This window comes from Oncorhynchus tshawytscha, linkage group LG01, assembly GCF_018296145.1.
Source record: "Oncorhynchus tshawytscha isolate Ot180627B linkage group LG01, Otsh_v2.0, whole genome shotgun sequence".
Classification (NCBI taxonomy): domain Eukaryota; kingdom Metazoa; phylum Chordata; class Actinopteri; order Salmoniformes; family Salmonidae; genus Oncorhynchus; species Oncorhynchus tshawytscha.
Window position 1 is genome coordinate 10,703,921 of NC_056429.1, and position 17,056 is coordinate 10,720,976.

At 42.3% G+C, this 17,056-nt stretch overlaps 1 protein-coding gene across 1 annotated transcript in view; it reads right to left on the minus strand.

The window, feature by feature from the left end:
* Nucleotides 1–17,056, minus strand: part of LOC112215449 (pleckstrin homology domain-containing family A member 7-like) — a 204,885-nt gene that overhangs the window by 39,169 nt on the left and 148,660 nt on the right. Inside the window, 7 exon segments of the mRNA XM_042329983.1 lie at nt 533–660; nt 996–1,107; nt 1,271–1,372; nt 3,768–3,917; nt 4,200–4,280; nt 7,122–7,187; nt 15,005–15,058. Coding sequence (XP_042185917.1) covers nt 533–660; nt 996–1,107; nt 1,271–1,372; nt 3,768–3,917; nt 4,200–4,280; nt 7,122–7,187; nt 15,005–15,058 — 693 coding nt within the window.

A 17,056-nucleotide genomic window follows, 5' to 3' on the forward strand; every position in this document is an offset into this window, starting at 1 on the left:
GCTGTGATAGGAGAAAACATACCCATAACATGATGCAGCCACCACTATGCTTGAAAATATGGAGTGTGGTACTTAGTAATGTGTTGTATTGGATTTGCCCCAAACATCACACTTTATATTCAGAACAAAAAGTGAATTGCTTTGTCACATTTTTTGCAGTATTACTTTAGTGGCTTGTTGCATGTTTAGGAATATTTGCATTCTTTACAGGCTTCCTTCCTTCTACTCTATTAATGAGGTTAGTATTGTGGAGTAGCTACAATGCTGTTGATCAACAACTCTAACATAATGTACAAGTATACCCCCTGGACAGGACGCTAGTCCGTAGCAGGGTCTTACCCCCAATCTATCTCCTTAATACTGAAGGCCAAGCGGAGACGCATCAGGTCCCATTGTTACAGTCTCGGCCAGGGATTGAACTTAAAACCTTCCAATCTCAGGGCGGACACTAAGCACAAGGCCACTGAGTTGGTCATTGTACAGGTTCTAATCCCCCAGTAAACCCAGATTTACAAACTGAACTTCCACTCACCCACTTTGGCACAGGGTTGTGAGGCAGTATGTAGGAGCTGAGAGGAGGGGGCCTAACCTCCCCTAGTGGGGGTGTAGGGCACTGGGAAGGCACTGCAGGGTCCAACACCGAAGGCACTAGTTTCCTCTCTGGAAAAAAAATGCACAAGCAAATGAATAAGAGTGCATACGTATTCACATTCATATCCACACACAGGCCAAGAATTAACTTATGACTGTGCTTTTCTGTCTGTCATGGTAAGCGTTAGAATACGAAGGTATCGCTGTTTTTGTAACAGAAGCACATGGTATATGGAGACTAGATTTGGCTATTTGGTATGGAAAACTACTATGGTTGTTTGTCTCCCATATAGTGTATTGTAGTTAGGAATTCCCCCAAGGGGACGAATAAAGTTGTTATATTTGAATTCAATATAGTAAAACATAGTTGGCGGAAGTCTCTGGGCAGTTGATAATTCTCCCACCTGGGTTCTGCACTGAGTTGATGGTGATCTTGTAGTTGGCTTTGCTGGCGCTCAGCCCTGCCATCACATCTTCCATTCTCCACAGCTCCCGCTTTATCTCCGATTTCTCCCGCTAGAATTTCAAACACACGCTTTAGCTGATTGCTACTGTGCTCTAAAACACAACAGTATTTTCACAGTAGATACACCCATCTACCGAACACTCTTCAAGACAGTGAATAACAACACTGTGTGCGCACTGAGCGGTGATGTTGAGGTGCAGTACCCATTCTGACCTGAGAGGTGGTGCTGTAGTTCATGGTGGTCTGTAGCGTGGTCCTCAGCTGTTCCACTGAGCTCTCTAGCCTGCTGTACTCCTCCCAGGCACGGGACATCTCCTACACAAAACATAAGGCAGCGAGGTAAGAGCTTTCATGAACACATGAACACATAATGCGGAATGTGTCAGTCTGAACGACACAGAAGACCATACACTAGGATCTGCATGTACCTAACACACACACACACACACACACACACACACACACACACACACACACACACACACACACACACACGAAGATGCCCGATTCACCATGTTGTGCTGATCCGAACCGTACGGTGCTGGCTCAGATAGTTTATTTTCATATTGTCGTTTCCAGCACGGTGCCAGTAACTATGGTGGATACGTAACCAGGCCAGTACTTAGTGTGAATCAGGGTACACACCCATGCACATAAGATCTCGATCATCAGACATAAGGAAGTGGATGGCTACAAACTTTCTACTTTTAAACTCAGACAAAACAGAGATGCTTGTTCTAGGTCCCAAGAAACAAAGAGATCTTCTGTTGAATCTGACAATTAATCTTAATGGTTGTACAGTCGTCTCAAATAAAACTGTGAAGGACCTCGGCGTTACTCTGGACCCTGATCTCTCTTTTGAAGAACATATCAAGACCATTTCAAGGACAGCTTTTTTCCATCTACGTAACATTGCAAAAATCAGAAACTTTCTGTCCAAAAATGATGCAGAAAAATTAATCCATGCTTTTGTCACTTCTAGGTTAGACTACTGCAATGCTCTACTTTCCAGCTACCTGGATAAAGCACTAAATAAACTTCAGTTGGTGCTAAATACGGCTGCTAGAATCCTGACTAGAACCAAAAAATTTGATCATATTACTCCAGTGCTAGCCTCTCTACACTGGCTTCCTGTCAAAGCAAGGGCTGATTTCAAGGTTTTACTGCTAACCTACAAAGCATTACATGGGCTTGCTCCTACCTATCTCTCTGATTTGGTCCTGCCGTACATACCTACACGTACGCTACGGTCACAAGACGCAGGCCTTCTAATTGTCCCTAGAATTTCTAAGCAAACAGCTGGAGGCAGGGCTTTCTCCTATAGAGCTCCATTTTTATGGAACGGTCTGCCTACCCATGTCAGAGAAAACTTCTCAACCTTTAAGTCCTTACTGAAGACTTATCTCTTCAGTGGGTCATATGATTGAGTGTAGTCTGGCCCAGGAGTGGGAAGGTGAACGGAAAGGCTCTGGAGCAACGAACCGCCCTTGCTGTCTCTGCCTGGCCGGTTCCCCTCTTCCCACTGGGATTCTCTGCCTCTAACCCTATTACAGGGGCTGAGTCACTGGCTTACTGGGGCTCTCTCATGCCGTCCCTGGAAGGGTGCGTCACCTGAGTGGGTTGATTCACTGATGTGGTCATCCTGTCTGGGTTGGCGCCCCCCTTGGGTTGTGCCATGGCGGAGATCTTTGTGGGCTATACTCAGCCTTGTCTCAGGATGGTAAGTTGGTGGTTGAAGATATCCCTCTAGTGGTGTGGGGGCTGTGCTTTGGCAAAGTGGGTGGGGTTATATCCTTCCTGTTTGGCCCTGTCTGGGGGTGTCCTCGGATGGGGCCACAGTGTCTCCTGACCCCTCCTGTCTCAGCCTCCAGTATTTATGCTGCAGTAGTTAATGTGTCGGGGGCTAGGGTCAGTTTGTTATATCTGGAGTACCTCTCCTGTCCTATTCGGTGTCCTGTGTGAATCAAAGTGTGCGTTCTCTAATTCTCTCTTTCTCTCTCTCTCTCTCTCGGAGGACCTGAGCCCTAGGACCATGCCCCAGGACTACCTGACATGATGACTCCTTGCTGTCCCCAGTCCACCTGGCCGTGCTGCTGCTCCAGTTTCAACTGACCTGAGCCCTAGGACCATGCCCCAGGACTACCTGACATGATGACTCCTTGCTGTCCCCAGTCCACCTGACCGTGCTGCTACTCCAGTTTCAACTGTTCTGCCTTATTATTATACGACCATGCTGGTCATTTATGAACATTTGAACATCTTGGCCATGTTCTGTTATAATCTCCACCCGGCACAGCCAGAACAGGACTGGCCACCCCACATAGCCTGGTTCCTCTCTAGGTTTCTTCCTAGGTTTTGGCCTTTCTAGGGAGTTTTTCCTAGCCACCGTGCTTCTACACCTGCATTGGTTGCTGTTTGGGGTTTTAGGCTGGGTTTCTGTACAGCACTTTGAGATATCAGCTGATGTACGAAGGGCTATATAAATAAATTTGATTTGATAAGAGGAGGCTGGTGGGAGGAGCTATAGGAGGATGGCTCATTGTAATGGCTGAAAGGGAATATATGGAATAGGATCAAACACATGAAACTCCGTTTGACTCTGTTCTATTAACTCCATTCCAGCCATTACAATGAGCCACCCTCCTATAGCTCCTCCCACCAGCCTCCTCTGAGTGTCCCACACACACTCACAGGTGTTTGATAATCTTACCGTGGACACTCTGGAGATCTGGGCCCTGATGTGCACCACGTCCTCCTGTAGGAGTCTCTGCTGGTAGGCTATCTTTTCCAGGTGGGCCGGCCGGTCTCTGTACTGCTCCATCTGTTGGCGGGACAGGTCCAGAACCGACTCCAGCTTGTCCTGATGGGTCAGGGGTTAGAGGTCAATATCAGAGACAGCAGGGTCGAGGTAAATTCCATTTCAACTCAGTACGGGAAACTCACACAATGCGAGTATTTCTGTCAAAGTGGAAGAAAAACCATACAAAAGAATATCCTTTAACCTCAAATACCACGAGGATATTTTTTAACAACTCATACATTGAATGGACATTGACTTCCTATAATGGCTGATTACAAATGAAAATGGACCCCAACGCTGTGAGACTTACTGTATGAGAGTATAGAGATGAAGTGTCAGTACCTTATTGTTCTTCAGGGAGCTGATCTGGACCTCCAGTTCCTTCAGGTTCTTGTCCTGCTCACATAACCCACTGAGTTTCACCTGTAGGCCAGGGAGAGACAGAAAGGGCCGTTACTGTCCACAGTGGCTCTCAATCTTTCCTATAACCCCTATCACATCACCCAGGTGAAGAGTGTGTGTCATTATCCTCTGTGTATTCATCTCACCCCTACTCTCACATTTAACCTGCTTGCATATGAATGTGTGTGTGTGTGTGTGTGTGCGCGCGTGTACGTACGTACATCCTTCTCTCCTGTCTCATTAGCTGATAATTATGCAGAGTGAATCCATTACGTAAATACGCCACATCCCACGTGGCCCTTCTGCCAACATTTCCAAGAACCTCTGAGCCCTCTTAATTAATCCCTGATTAAGAGTGTGGCCCCAAATCGCACCCTAATCCTTATATAGTGCGCTACCATAGGGCCATGGCCAAAGTAGTGCACTATATAGGGAATAGAGTACCATGTGGGATTCACACTAAGAAACCCAAACGTCATGACGAAGGTTCAACTCATCTTCCCCTCTCAATGTATCAAACGACTGTCATCTCACGAGGGCAGTAAGATCAAACACAGCGCTCCGTCTGAACTACTAGTATTCAATCTTATTAAAGTCCTTGCATAAAGATGTAGCATAGTAATTATTTGTAGTTTGGAAACGAGAGAAAATTGCTATATTAGGATGCATGGTTTCTGTCGCAGACCCAAACATATGTTATAGTGTTTAATCTCAATTTGCCATTCTGTTGAATACATTGCAGTAAGATTGCTGTATTGATGCCATGGAATATTCATTGTGGACAGAAGAATAACAGCATCCTTATAAATGGTTAAAGTCCAACCATGACAAGCTACAAAACCACAACTCTAACTCCTTTTGTGGTAGTTACACTCTGATAGGAGAAAAAATATACATTTTCCTCCTGAAGTTGAGGTAAATATCCCCCCCCCCAAAAAAGGACACATCATAGTCGACTCTTATTTTCTAATTAGACAGCTCTCTCTAAGGGTCTATGGTAGTACCTCCTCATCTTATCGAGTGTGTTCTCTCTAAGGGTCTATGGTAGTCCCTCATCTCATCTAGACTGCTCTCTCTAAGGGTCTATGGTAGTCCCTCATCTCATCTAGACTGCTCTCTCTAAGGGTCTATGGTAGTCTCTCATCTCATCTAGACTGCTCTCTCTAAGGGTCTATGGTAGTCCCTCATCTCATCTAGACTGCTCTCTAAGGGTCTATGGTAGTCCCTCATCTCATCTAGACTGCTCTCTCTAAGGGTCTATTGGTAGTCCCTCCTCATCTTATCTAGACTGCTCTCTCTAAGGGTCTATGGTAGTCCCTCCTCATCTCATCTAGACTGCTCTCTCTAAGGGTCTATGGTAGTCCCTCATCTCATCTAGACTGCTCTCATCTTATCTAGACTGTCTATTGGTAGTCCCTCCTCATCTTATCTAGACCGCTCTCTCTAAGGGTCTATGGTAGTCCCTCATCTCATCTAGACTGCTCTCTCTAAGGGTCTATTGGTAGTCCCTCCTCATCTTATCTAGACCGCTCTCTCTAAGGGTCTATTGGTAGTCCCTCATCTTATCTAGACTGCTCTCTCTAAGGGTCTATGGTAGTCCCTCCTCATCTCATCTGGACTGCTCTCTCTAAGGGTCTATTGGTAGTCCCTCCTCATCTCATCTAGACTGCTCTCTCTAATGGTCTATGGTAGTCCCTCCTCATCTCACCTAGACTGCTCTCTCTCTCTAAGGGTCTATTGGTAGTCCCTCCTCATCTCATCTAGACTGCTCTCTCTCAGGGTCTATGGTCGTCCCTTATCTTATCTAGACTGCTCTCTCTCTCTCAGGGTCTATAGTAGTCCCTCCTCATCTCATCTAGACTGCTCTCTCTAAGGGTCTATTGGTAGTCCCTCCTCATCTCATCTAGACTGCTCTCTCTAATGGTCTATGGTAGTCCCTCCTCATCTCATCTAGACTGTTCTCTCGAAGGGTCTATGGTAGTCCCTCCTCATCTCATTTAGACTGCTCTCTCTAATGGTCTATGGTAGTCCCTCCTCATCTCATCTAGACTGTTCTCTCTCTCTCAGGGTCTATGGTAGTCCCTCCTCATCTCATCTAGACTGTTCTCTCGAAGGGTCTATGGTAGTCCCTCCTCATCTCATCTAGACTGCTCTCTCTCTCTCAGGGTCTATGGTAGTCCCTCCTCATCTCATCTAGACTGCTCTCTAAGGATCTATGGTAGTCCCTCCTCATCTCATCTAGACTGCTCTCTCTAAGGGTCTATGGTAGTCCCTCCTCATCTCATCTAGACTGCTCTCTCTAAGGGTCTATGGTAGTCCCTCCTCATCTCATTTAGACTGCTCTCTCTAATGGTCTATGGTAGTCCCTCCTCATCTCATCTAGACTGTTCTCTCTCTCTAAGGGTCTATTGGTAGTCCCTCCTCATCTCATCTAGACTGCTCTCTCTAAGGGTCTATGGTAGTCCCTCCTCATCTCATTTAGACTGCTCTCTCTAAGGGTCTATGGTAGTCCCTCCTCATCTCATCTAGACTGCTCTCTCTAAGGGTCTATGGTAGTCCCTCCTCATCTCATCTAGACTGCTCTCTCTAAGGATCTATGGTAGTCAGTCCCTCCTCATCTCATCTAGACTGCTCTCTCTAAGGATCTATGGTAGTCAGTGTCTCCTCATCTCAGCTAAAGCAAAAACTCAATGTCCCTAAAGCCAAAACTCAATGTCCTTTTGCGAGAACAGTGGAAAATGTTATTGAGTGTTGCTGGTGGGAGAGAGAGAGAGAGAGAGAGTGTGTGTGTGTGTGTGAGTGTGTGTGTGTGTGTGTGTGTGTGTGTGTGTGTGTGTAATGTGGAAAAGTGCTCATACTTACATCAACGTCACTCTCAGCTATTTTGACAGGTTTCGTCACTTCTTTCAACGACTGATTTCCAACCACCTTGGAACCAGAAAACAAAGACATTTTCAAATAGTGTTGCTCTGTGTTTATCGGCTGTTGAGGACACTGAACGGTTCCCCTGAAAGCACAACGAGGAGACCGTCAGAGTGAATTCCTACTCTGTCATCATGGTACAAAGAGCCACTGACAGGTGTACAATATGACACAGACAGATAAAGAAGCTCTTTCCATGAACACATCATGATGACCATGACCATGGGTTTTCTTTCAGTTGAGAAAATATATCATCATATCTTTTCATGGCAATAAGATGGACAACAAACCAAACCAAACCAAACCAAAAAAAGACAGCTCATTCCTTAGAAAACTCTGAGCACTGGAAATACATGGATTTGTACAACCATTTTATTGAATTCCTAGAGTATATTCTGACCCAACTGGGATGTTGGTAACCATGCTGTGTTTTGCTGTAGTGGGAATACATGAAGGAGACCAACACGATGGTGCAAGCTGCTAGCTTTTCAACCACCGAACCACCCACAGCAACCACAGCACATGCACTGCAGAGCCATCCCAGAACCACCAATCACGTTGCTGAGGAGTCACAGGTCAGGGGTTACAGAGGGGTCAATGCCAAGCCAGTGCCCACACACAGCCATGGACATAGACACGCAGTGTTAAGCGAAGGGATGGTCTCTCTCATAAAAATGTATACACACACGCTCATACACTCAATCACACAATCTTGCGCTCGAGCGCACACACACATTTACACATTGCTATATACACACAGACGCCACAACAAACACAGACGCACGCACACACACAGAGACACACACAAAACATCCAGATGCACATACAGTGTCCACAGTGCTTACGTTCCATAGTGGCCCGAGAGGCCTGGCAGTGCAGTGCAGTAGCACACTGTGAGCCATGAGGATCAATGGCTCTAAACTTTTGATCTGTGTCAAATAGGAGATAGAGAGCCACTGTTACAAAATGGCTGCCGTTCGCTATGAGCAAGATATCAATTTGACCAATTGAATACATCAGTTTATATACCAACTGTTACGTCATATTTACAACAGTATGGAGTCAGCATTATGGTCGTCTAGTGGTTGTGAAACCCACCCCTAGCATGTTGGCTGGACTTCATCAGTGACCTTCACCTTCTCTGTGATTTAAAGCCAACTGTAGTTCACAGACTCTATTGGTTAAGATGGTTGTATTTGAATGGTGTGTTGTTGTGCAGAAATTGGTGCTCTGGGCAGAGAAGAATATAATGTACTCTCTGGTACAATGGTGCTGTGACCCGGGTCACATAGTAAGGCTTGGTTGGTAACACCACCAGCGTTTTTCATACATCCAGCAACTCAACCTTTTGTCCTTTGGTTTGATAGAAAGGTTGTATTATCGACACCCAAGACACCAGGGCCGTGTTCATTAGGCTCTAAACTGAAGAAAACTTACTGAAAGAGGGACATTTTTGTTTTGCGTTGCAATCATTAAAAAGGAGTAGAAGGAGAAGTAGTATTAGTAGTAGCAGTAACAATATTAGTAGTAGTAGTAACAGTAGCAGTAACAGTATTAGTAGTAGTAGTAGTAGCAGTAACAGTAGTAGTAGTAGTAGTAGTAGAAACAGTAGTAGTAGTAGTAGTAACAGTAGTAGTAGCAGAAGTAACAGTAGTAGTAGCAGTAGTAACAGTAGTAGTAACAGTAGTAACAGTAGTAGTAGCAGAAGTAACAGTAGTAGTAGCAGAAGTAACAGTAGTAGTAGCAGAAATAACAGTAGTAGTAGCATAAGTAACAGTAGTAGTAGTAGTAGTAGTAGTATCAGTAGTAACAGTATCGGTAGTAAGTATCAGTAGTAACAGTAGTAGTAGCAGTAGTAACAGAAGTAACAGTAGTAGTAGTAGTAACAGTAGTAGTAGCAGAAGTAACAGTAGTAGTAGTAGTAACAGTAGTAGTAGTAGCATTAGTAACAGTATCAGTAGTAGTAGTAGTAGCAGTAGTAACAGTAGTAGTAGTAGTAGTAGTAGTAGCAGCAGTAGTAACAGTAGTAGTAGTATCAGTAGTAACAGTAGCAGTATCAGTAGTAACAGTCTTAATACAAGCAGCAGTATTATTATTATTATTATTATAGCTGTAGTAACAGTAGTATTAGTAGTAGTAGTAACAGTAGCAGTAGTAACAGTAGCAGTAGTAAACAGTAACAGTAGTAAACAGTAGCAGTAGTAACTGTAGCAGTAGTAACTGTAGCAGTAGTAACTGTAGCAGTAGTAACAGTAGTAACAGTAGTAGTAGTAGTAGCAACAGTAGTAGTAGTAACAGTAGCAGAAGTAACAGTAGTGAAAGTAGTAACAGTAGTAGTAGCAACAGTAGTAGTAGTAGTAGTAGTAACAGTAGTAGTAGTAACAGTAGTAGTAGTAGTAACAGTAGTAGTAGTAGTAACAGTAGTAGTAGTAGTAGTAGTAGTAACAGTAGCAGTAGTAACAGTAGTAAAAGTAGTAGTAGTAGTAAAAGTAGTAGTAGTAACAGTAGTAGTAGTAACAGTAGTAGTAGTAGTAGTAACAGTAGTAGTAGTAGTAGTAGTAACAGTAGTAGTAGTAACAGTAGTAGTAACAGTAGTAGTAGTAGTAACAGTAGTAGTAGTAGTAACAGTAGTAGTAGCAGAAGTAACAGTAGTAGTAGTAGTGGTAACAGTAGTAGTAGTAGTAGTAACAGTAGTAGTAGTAGTAACAGTAGTAGTAGTAACAGTAGTAGTAGTAGTAGTAACAGTAGTAGTAGTAACAGTAGTAACAGTAGTAGTAGTAACAGTAGTAGTAGTAGTAGTAACAGTAACAGTAGTAGTAGTAGTAGTAACAGTAGTAGTAGTAACAGTAGTAGTAGTAGTAACAGTATCAGTAGTAGCAGTAGTAGTAGCAGAAGTAACAGTAGCAGTAGTAGTAGTAACAGTAGCAGTAGTAGTAGTGGTAGTAGTAGTAACAGTAGTAGTAGTAGTGGTAGTAGTAGTAACAGTAATAGTGGTAGTAGTAACAGTAGTAGTAACAGTAGTAGTAGTAGTAACAGTAGTAGTAGTAGTAGTAGTAGTAGTAGTAGTAGTAACAGTAGTAGTAGTAGTAGTAGTAGTAGTAGTAGTACCAGTAGTAACAGTAGTAGTAGTAGTAGTAGTAGTAGTAGTAGTAGTAACAGTAGTACCAGTAGTAACAGTAGTAGTAGTAGTAGTAGTAACAGTATCAGTAGTAGCAGTAGTAGTAGCAGAAGTAACAGTAGCAGTAGTAGTAGTAGTAGTAGTAGTAACAGTAGCAGTAGTGGTAGTAGTAGTAACAGTAGTAGTAGTAGTAGTAGTAGTAGTAGTAGTAGTAGTAACAGTAGTAGTAGTAACAGTAATAGTGGTAGTAGTAACAGTAGTGGTAACAGTAGTAGTAGTAGTAGTAACAGTAGTAGTAGTAACAGTAGTAGTAGTAGTAACAGTAGTAGTAACAGTAGTAGTAGTAGTAGTAACAGTAGTAGTAGTAGTAACAGTAGTAGTAGTAGTAGTAACAGTAGTAGTAGTAACAGTAGTAGTAACAGTAGTAGTAGTAGTAACAGTAGTAGTAGTAGTAGTAACAGTAGTAGTAGTAGTAACAGTAGTAGCTGTAGTAGTAGTAGTAACAGTAGTAGTAGTAACAGTAGTAGTAGTAGTAACAGTAGTAGTAGCAGAAGTAACAGTAGTAGTAGTAGTAGTAACAGTAGTAGTAGTAGCATTAGTAACAGTATCAGTAGTAGCAGTAGTAGTAGCAGAAGTAACAGTAGCAGTAGTAGTAGTAGTAACAGTAGTAGTAGTAGTAGTAGTAGTAGTAGCAGTAGTAACAGTAGTAGTAGTAGTAGTAGTAGTAGTAGTAGTAGCAGCAGTAGTAACAGTAGTAGTAGTATCAGTAGTAACAGTAGCAGTATCAGTAGTAACAGTAGCAGTATCAGTAGTAACAGTCTTAACACAAGCAGCAGTATTATTATTATTATAGCAGTAGTAACAGTAGTAGTAGTAGTAGTAGTAGTAGTTGCAGTAGTAACAGTAGCAGTAGTAACAGTAGCAGTAGTAACAGTAACAGTAGTAACAGTAACAGTAGCAGTAGTAACTGTAGCAGTAGTAACAGTAGTAACAGTAGTAGTAGTAGTAACAGTAGCAGTAGTAACAGTAGTGAAAGTAGTAACAGTAGTAGTAGTAGTAACAGTAGTAGTTGTAGTAGTAACAGTAGTAGTTGTAGTAGTAACAGTAGTAGTTGTAGTAGTAACAGTAGTAGTTGTAGTAGTAACAGTAGTAGTAGTAACAGTAGTAGTTGTAGTAGTAACAGTAGTAGTAGCAACAGTAGTAGTAACAGTAGTAGTAGTAGTAACAGTAGTAGTAGTAGTAACAGTAGTAGTAGTAGTAGTAGTAGTAGTAACAGTAGCAGTAGTAACAGTAGTGAAAGTAGTGAAGGTAGTAACAGTAGTAGTAGTAGTAGTAGTAGTAACAGTAGAAGTAGTAACAGTAGTAGTTGTAGTAGTAACAGTAGTAGTTGTAGTAGTAAAATTAGTAGTTGTAGTAGTAAAATTAGTAGTAGTAACAGTAGTAGTAGTAACATTAGTAGTAACAGTAGTAGTAGTAAAAGTAGTAGTATTAGTAGTAGTAACAGTAGTAGTAGTAGTAAAAGTAGTAGTAGTAACAGTAGTAGTTGTAGTAGGAACAGTAGTAGTAGTAACAGTAGTAGTAGTAACAGTAGTAGTAGTAGTAACAGTAGTAGTAGTAGTAACAGTAGTAGTAGTAACAGTAGTAGTAGTAACAGTAGTAGTAACAGTAGTAGTAGTAACAGTAGTAGTAACAGTAGTAGTAGTAGTAGTAGTAGTAACAGTAGTAGTAGTAGTGGTAGTTGTAGTAGTAGTAACAGTAATAGTGGTAGTAACAGTAGTAGTAACAGTGGTAGTAACAGTAGTAGTAGTAGTAACAGTAGTAGTAGTAGTAGTAACAGTAGTAGTAGTAGTAGTAACAGTAGTAGTGGTAGTAGTAACAGTAGTAGTAGTAGTAGTATTAGTAACAGTAGTAGTAGTAGTAGTAACAGTAGTAGTAGTAGTAGTAACAGTAGTAGTAGTAGTAGTAGTAGTAACAGTAGTAGTAGTAACAGCAGTAGTAGTAGTAACAGTAGTAGTAGTAGTAGTAGTACCAGTGGTAGTAGTAGTAACAGTAGTAGTAACAGTAGTAGTAGTAACAGTAGTAGTAGTAACAGTAGTAGTAGTAGTAGTACCAGTGGTAGTAGTAGTAGTAGTAGTAACAGTAGTAGTAGTAGTAACAGTAGTAGTAGTAGTAACAGTAGTAGTAACAGTAGTAGTAGTAGTAACAGTAGTAGTAGTAGTAGTTAACAGTAGTAGTAGTAGTAGTAACAGTAGTAGTAACAGTAGTAGCAGTAGTAGTAACAGTAGTAGTAGTAGTAGTAGTAACAGTAGTAGTAGTAACAGTAGTAACAGTAGTAGTAGTAGTAACAGTAGTAGTAGTAACAGTAGTAACAGTAGTAGTAGTAGTAGTTAACAGTAGTAGTAGTAGTAGTAGTAGTAACAGTAGTAGTAACAGTAGTAGCAGTAGTAGTAACAGTAGTAGTAGTAACAGTAGTAGTAGTAACAGTAGTAACAGTAGTAGTAGTAGTAACAGTAGTAGTAGTAACAGTAGTAACAGTAGTAGTAGTAGGCCTAATAGTAGTGCCAGTTACTTTTGGTGGGTTCTACAACCCTGCCGCGTTTCATAAAATTGGACAAATCGGAAATGGACATTATAGACCTCGGTGGAGCGGTCATCTTGGAACGCAATGACTATTCCTTCAGAAACTGTCTGTACAGGTTGTTTTCTGAAATCTGTCTTCACCTACTGATTACTAAAACAACATACTAATCATACTACATATGATTTTCAACATACTGTTTAGTTTAGATGTGCTAGGACCGGTGCTAGGACCCATAATTGAAGCTGCATCGGATTTGAGGTCCTAGCACAAGACCAGAGCCCACAATGTTCTGTTTAGTCTTCAAATACTTTAATGTTCTGAGAGATATGAGGAAACAAAGGTTTTACAACAAGGGAGATGTAGATTCCCACAACAGTATCTGCTAGGCTGTATTCCAGGTGGTTGAAACTGGCGAGCCAGAGCAGTTTGTCGAGCTTGTGACGAAGTCACACTCCTTAATTTGTGAAGACTCGGCCACCGACAACAATGTTAACAATGCCTCCCATTGTTCCTATGTAGTTAAAACTTGATTTACATGATACATCTGTAGTTTATAAGTAATGACTTAGTGGCGGCCAGCATGCAGGCTCTTTCAACATGATGGCAAATTCAGCACTCTGATTGGTGTGTGCCCACACCCATACAAGATGCTTCTTTCCATCAGAGGCATGTGTGCAGAGAAAATGAAACACAAAAAAAATGGAAAGGGTTAAAAATGTTTATATTCTGAGAAATGAGGGAACAAAGGTTGAATAAAAAGACAGCGCTAGATTACTAAAATATAAAGCAGCTGTATCTTTTGATTGCTAATTTGTAAAACAGAGAAGTCGACTACGACTTCATACGCTCTAAGATTGTCTAATTTAAGTGGTCAAACTTCCAGAGTTGAGAGAAAATGTTGGAAATCTTGGAGTTTTAATAAATGGTACATTTGTTGAAGATATCCCATTAAAGTGGACAAGGTTTTTCAAGAGGACAAAAAGCTTAATAGTTCAAATAGTTATCAAAAAGTTGTAAATAAGTACACTGGTCATGATTAGTCGACACGTTTTAAAGTTTGAATGGCGTTTCTAGTTTAATTGGTGTATGAAAAATAGCCTTCCAAAGAATAAGAAAAAGTCTGAAATAATTTATACAAAATTTAAGATCCACTCCGGGATGACGTTTCCCCTAGGTAAAGATCTAGGATCAGCATCCCCTACCCCAATCCTAAAATTTGCCATTTAATGGGGAAAATGCTAAACTGACCCAAGATTAGCATCTCGGGGCAACTTCCTCCTACACCGTGAGAAAGCAAGGTGAGTGTGGTAGAGAACTTTGGCCAGGTGTTAGGCCTACAGGTAAGGGGGAACGCACAGAAGAGGAGAGGGAGAGGGAAGAGGAGGAGAAGAAGAGGAGAGGGAGAAGGTTGAGAAAAAGAAGGAAAAGGCGGAGAAAGGAGGAGAGAGGGAAGAGGAGGAGAAAGAGATGGAAGAGGAGGAGAAAGAGATGGAAAAGGAGGTGAAAGAGATGGAAAAGGAGGAGAAAGAGATGGAAAAGGAGGAGAAAGGAGGAGAGAGGGAAGAGGAGGAGAAAGAGATGGAAAAGGTTGAGAAAGAGATGGAAAAGGTTGAGAAAGAGATGGAAAAGGAGGAGAAAGAGATGGAAAAGGAGGAGAAAGATGGAAAAGGAGGAGAAAGGGAAGAGGAGGAGAAAGAGATGGAAAAGGAGGAGAAAGAGATGGAAAAGGAGGAGAAAGAGATGGAAAAGGAGGAGAAAGAGATGGAAAAGGAGGAGAAAGAGATGGAAAAGGAGGAGAAAGAGATGGAAAAGGAGGAGAAAGAGATGGAAAAGGAGGAGAAAAGAGGAGGTGAAAAGATGGAAAAGGTTGAGAAAGAGATGGAAAAGGAGGAGAAAGAGATGGAAAAGGAGGAGAAAGAGATGGAAAAGGAGGAGAAAGAGATGGAAAAGGAGGAGAAAGAGATGGAAAAGGGGAGAAAGAGATGGAAAAGGGGGAGAAAGAGATGGAAAAGGGGGAGAAAGAGATGGAAAAGGGGGAGAAAGAGATGGAAAAGGGGGAGAAAGAGATGGAGTGGAAAAGGGGGAGCAACAGGAGGAGAGCGACTCTCCATCACCAGTTCCCACCTTCAAGTCTAGATACTCCAGGTCCTTCTTCAGTTGCATGTAAGTATCGTCAACCTTCAGGGTGGAGTGGAGAGAAAGAAGTGTCAAGCAAAGCTTTATGGCATTCCAGTATGGAAGTATACAGAATGATGACAGCTATACGCTTCCATATTAGAGATCTAACTGTATAGTCCATAATATTTGCTCTAATGAATCATTGATAATAATACATTGGATTTACACTGAGTCTACAAAATATTAGGAACACTTGCTCTTTCCATGACAGACTGACCAGGTGAATCGAGGTGAACGCTATGATCCTTTATTGATGTCACTTGTTAAATCCACTTCAATCAGTGTAGATGAAGACATGGATAATGTGTGTGTGCCATTCAGTGGGTGAGTGGGCAAGACAAAAGATTTAAGCGCCTTTGAACAGGGTATGGTAGTAGGTGTCTAAAGAACTGCAACAGTGCTGGGTTTTTCCACGCTCAACAGTTTCCCGTATGTAACAAGAATGGTCCACCAAAAGGACATCCAGCCAACGTGACACAACTGTAGGAAGCATTGGAGTCAACAGGGACAGCATCCCTGTGGAATGCTTGAGACACCTTGTCGAGTCCATGCCCCAATGAATTGAGTCTGTTCTGAGGGCAAAAGGGGAAGATGTTCTTAATGTTTTGTACAGTGTATATAGCGCTACTCAATAACATCAAATCTACCATAATGGGTTATAGAATGCATAATAATGATTTGTACGTTCTTCTATAAGCATTCATAGTGGATTATGAATTAAGGGTGAGATGATTGTAAGCCTATTTTCAAGAATAGGCTGTTGGATAAGGCTTGTTATAAGAGGAGTAAAACATTCAATTGCGAAAAAGCAAAACACACACACACACACACACACACACACACACCATCCATGAGCTTCTCTATGTTATGCCACCTGAGACGCAAGACGTGCAAATAAGAAATTGAAGCTACAAGCAGCAGCTCCAACATCAGAAGCCCAAATACGTCTCCTAGCAACATCTCAGCCACACACTTCAAAAACACAAAAACATTTGCGAGAGACATCAAAGCCCAGGCAGATAAAAAAAAATGTTTTAACTGCACCTAAAGCCAACCAGACCAGGATGACAGTATGGAAGCTAACTAGCACAACATGCTAACACACAGTACACAGCAACATGAGAGCCTAGCGGGGAAAACAAAAACCCCATGTTACCATGGCCTTATAGAAAGACACTATGGGTGGCAGCCAGCCAGGCCACACAAACAGCCATGCGCCCAGGTTGAGCTCACATCAGTGGGGTAAAGAAGGCCAGGTGTACTGGGGGCCCCCACCTGGCTTCTGCTGCCGCGGCCTATGGGGCCTGGGGGGCCTAGTAAGGACCCGAGAGAAGAAGGGCCGGAGGAGAAGAGGGGGTTGTTGTTGGTGGGGCGGAGGTGGGGGCCAGAGGGGCTGTAGTTGAAGTGCTGCATCTGGGTTACCGTGTGGTGGCGCGCGGAGGCCATCTTTGCCTGATGCCTCCGGAGCTGAATGAGCAGGAGGGTGAGTTCCTCCGGCTGCGTGTGTAATAGCAGTGTGTCCCATGGGGGTCAGAAGGAGGGAGTGGCGGAGTTAATATCCCAACGCAGACAGACATCCCAACGCAGATAGACATCCCAACGCAGATAGACATCCCAACGCAGATAGACTGCCCAAACAGTTAGCCAAGATACTCAGAGCTGTATAGAATACAGTTAGGTTCAACTGCTCGGTCCTGTTAGCACCAAACGTTCCATGATAATTACATTTAGGGTTGGCACAATTTCCGAATAATAGTGTAATCGACAATTATCGACAGTAACCGTGAACCCCCCCAAAAAAGAAAAGCTTTCATACATTCAGTGTAGAAGGGGTGGGAATTCAACTTCCTTTTCAAGTAGATCTAGTTTACCCAATAGCAGTTTCACATTTTTACATGAAGAGGGTAAAGCTGTGTTGCATTCATTAGGTATTTTGTATGCATTATAATAAATTATAAGCTCAAAATATTTGTTGGCAAAAATTACAATAACTGTGGT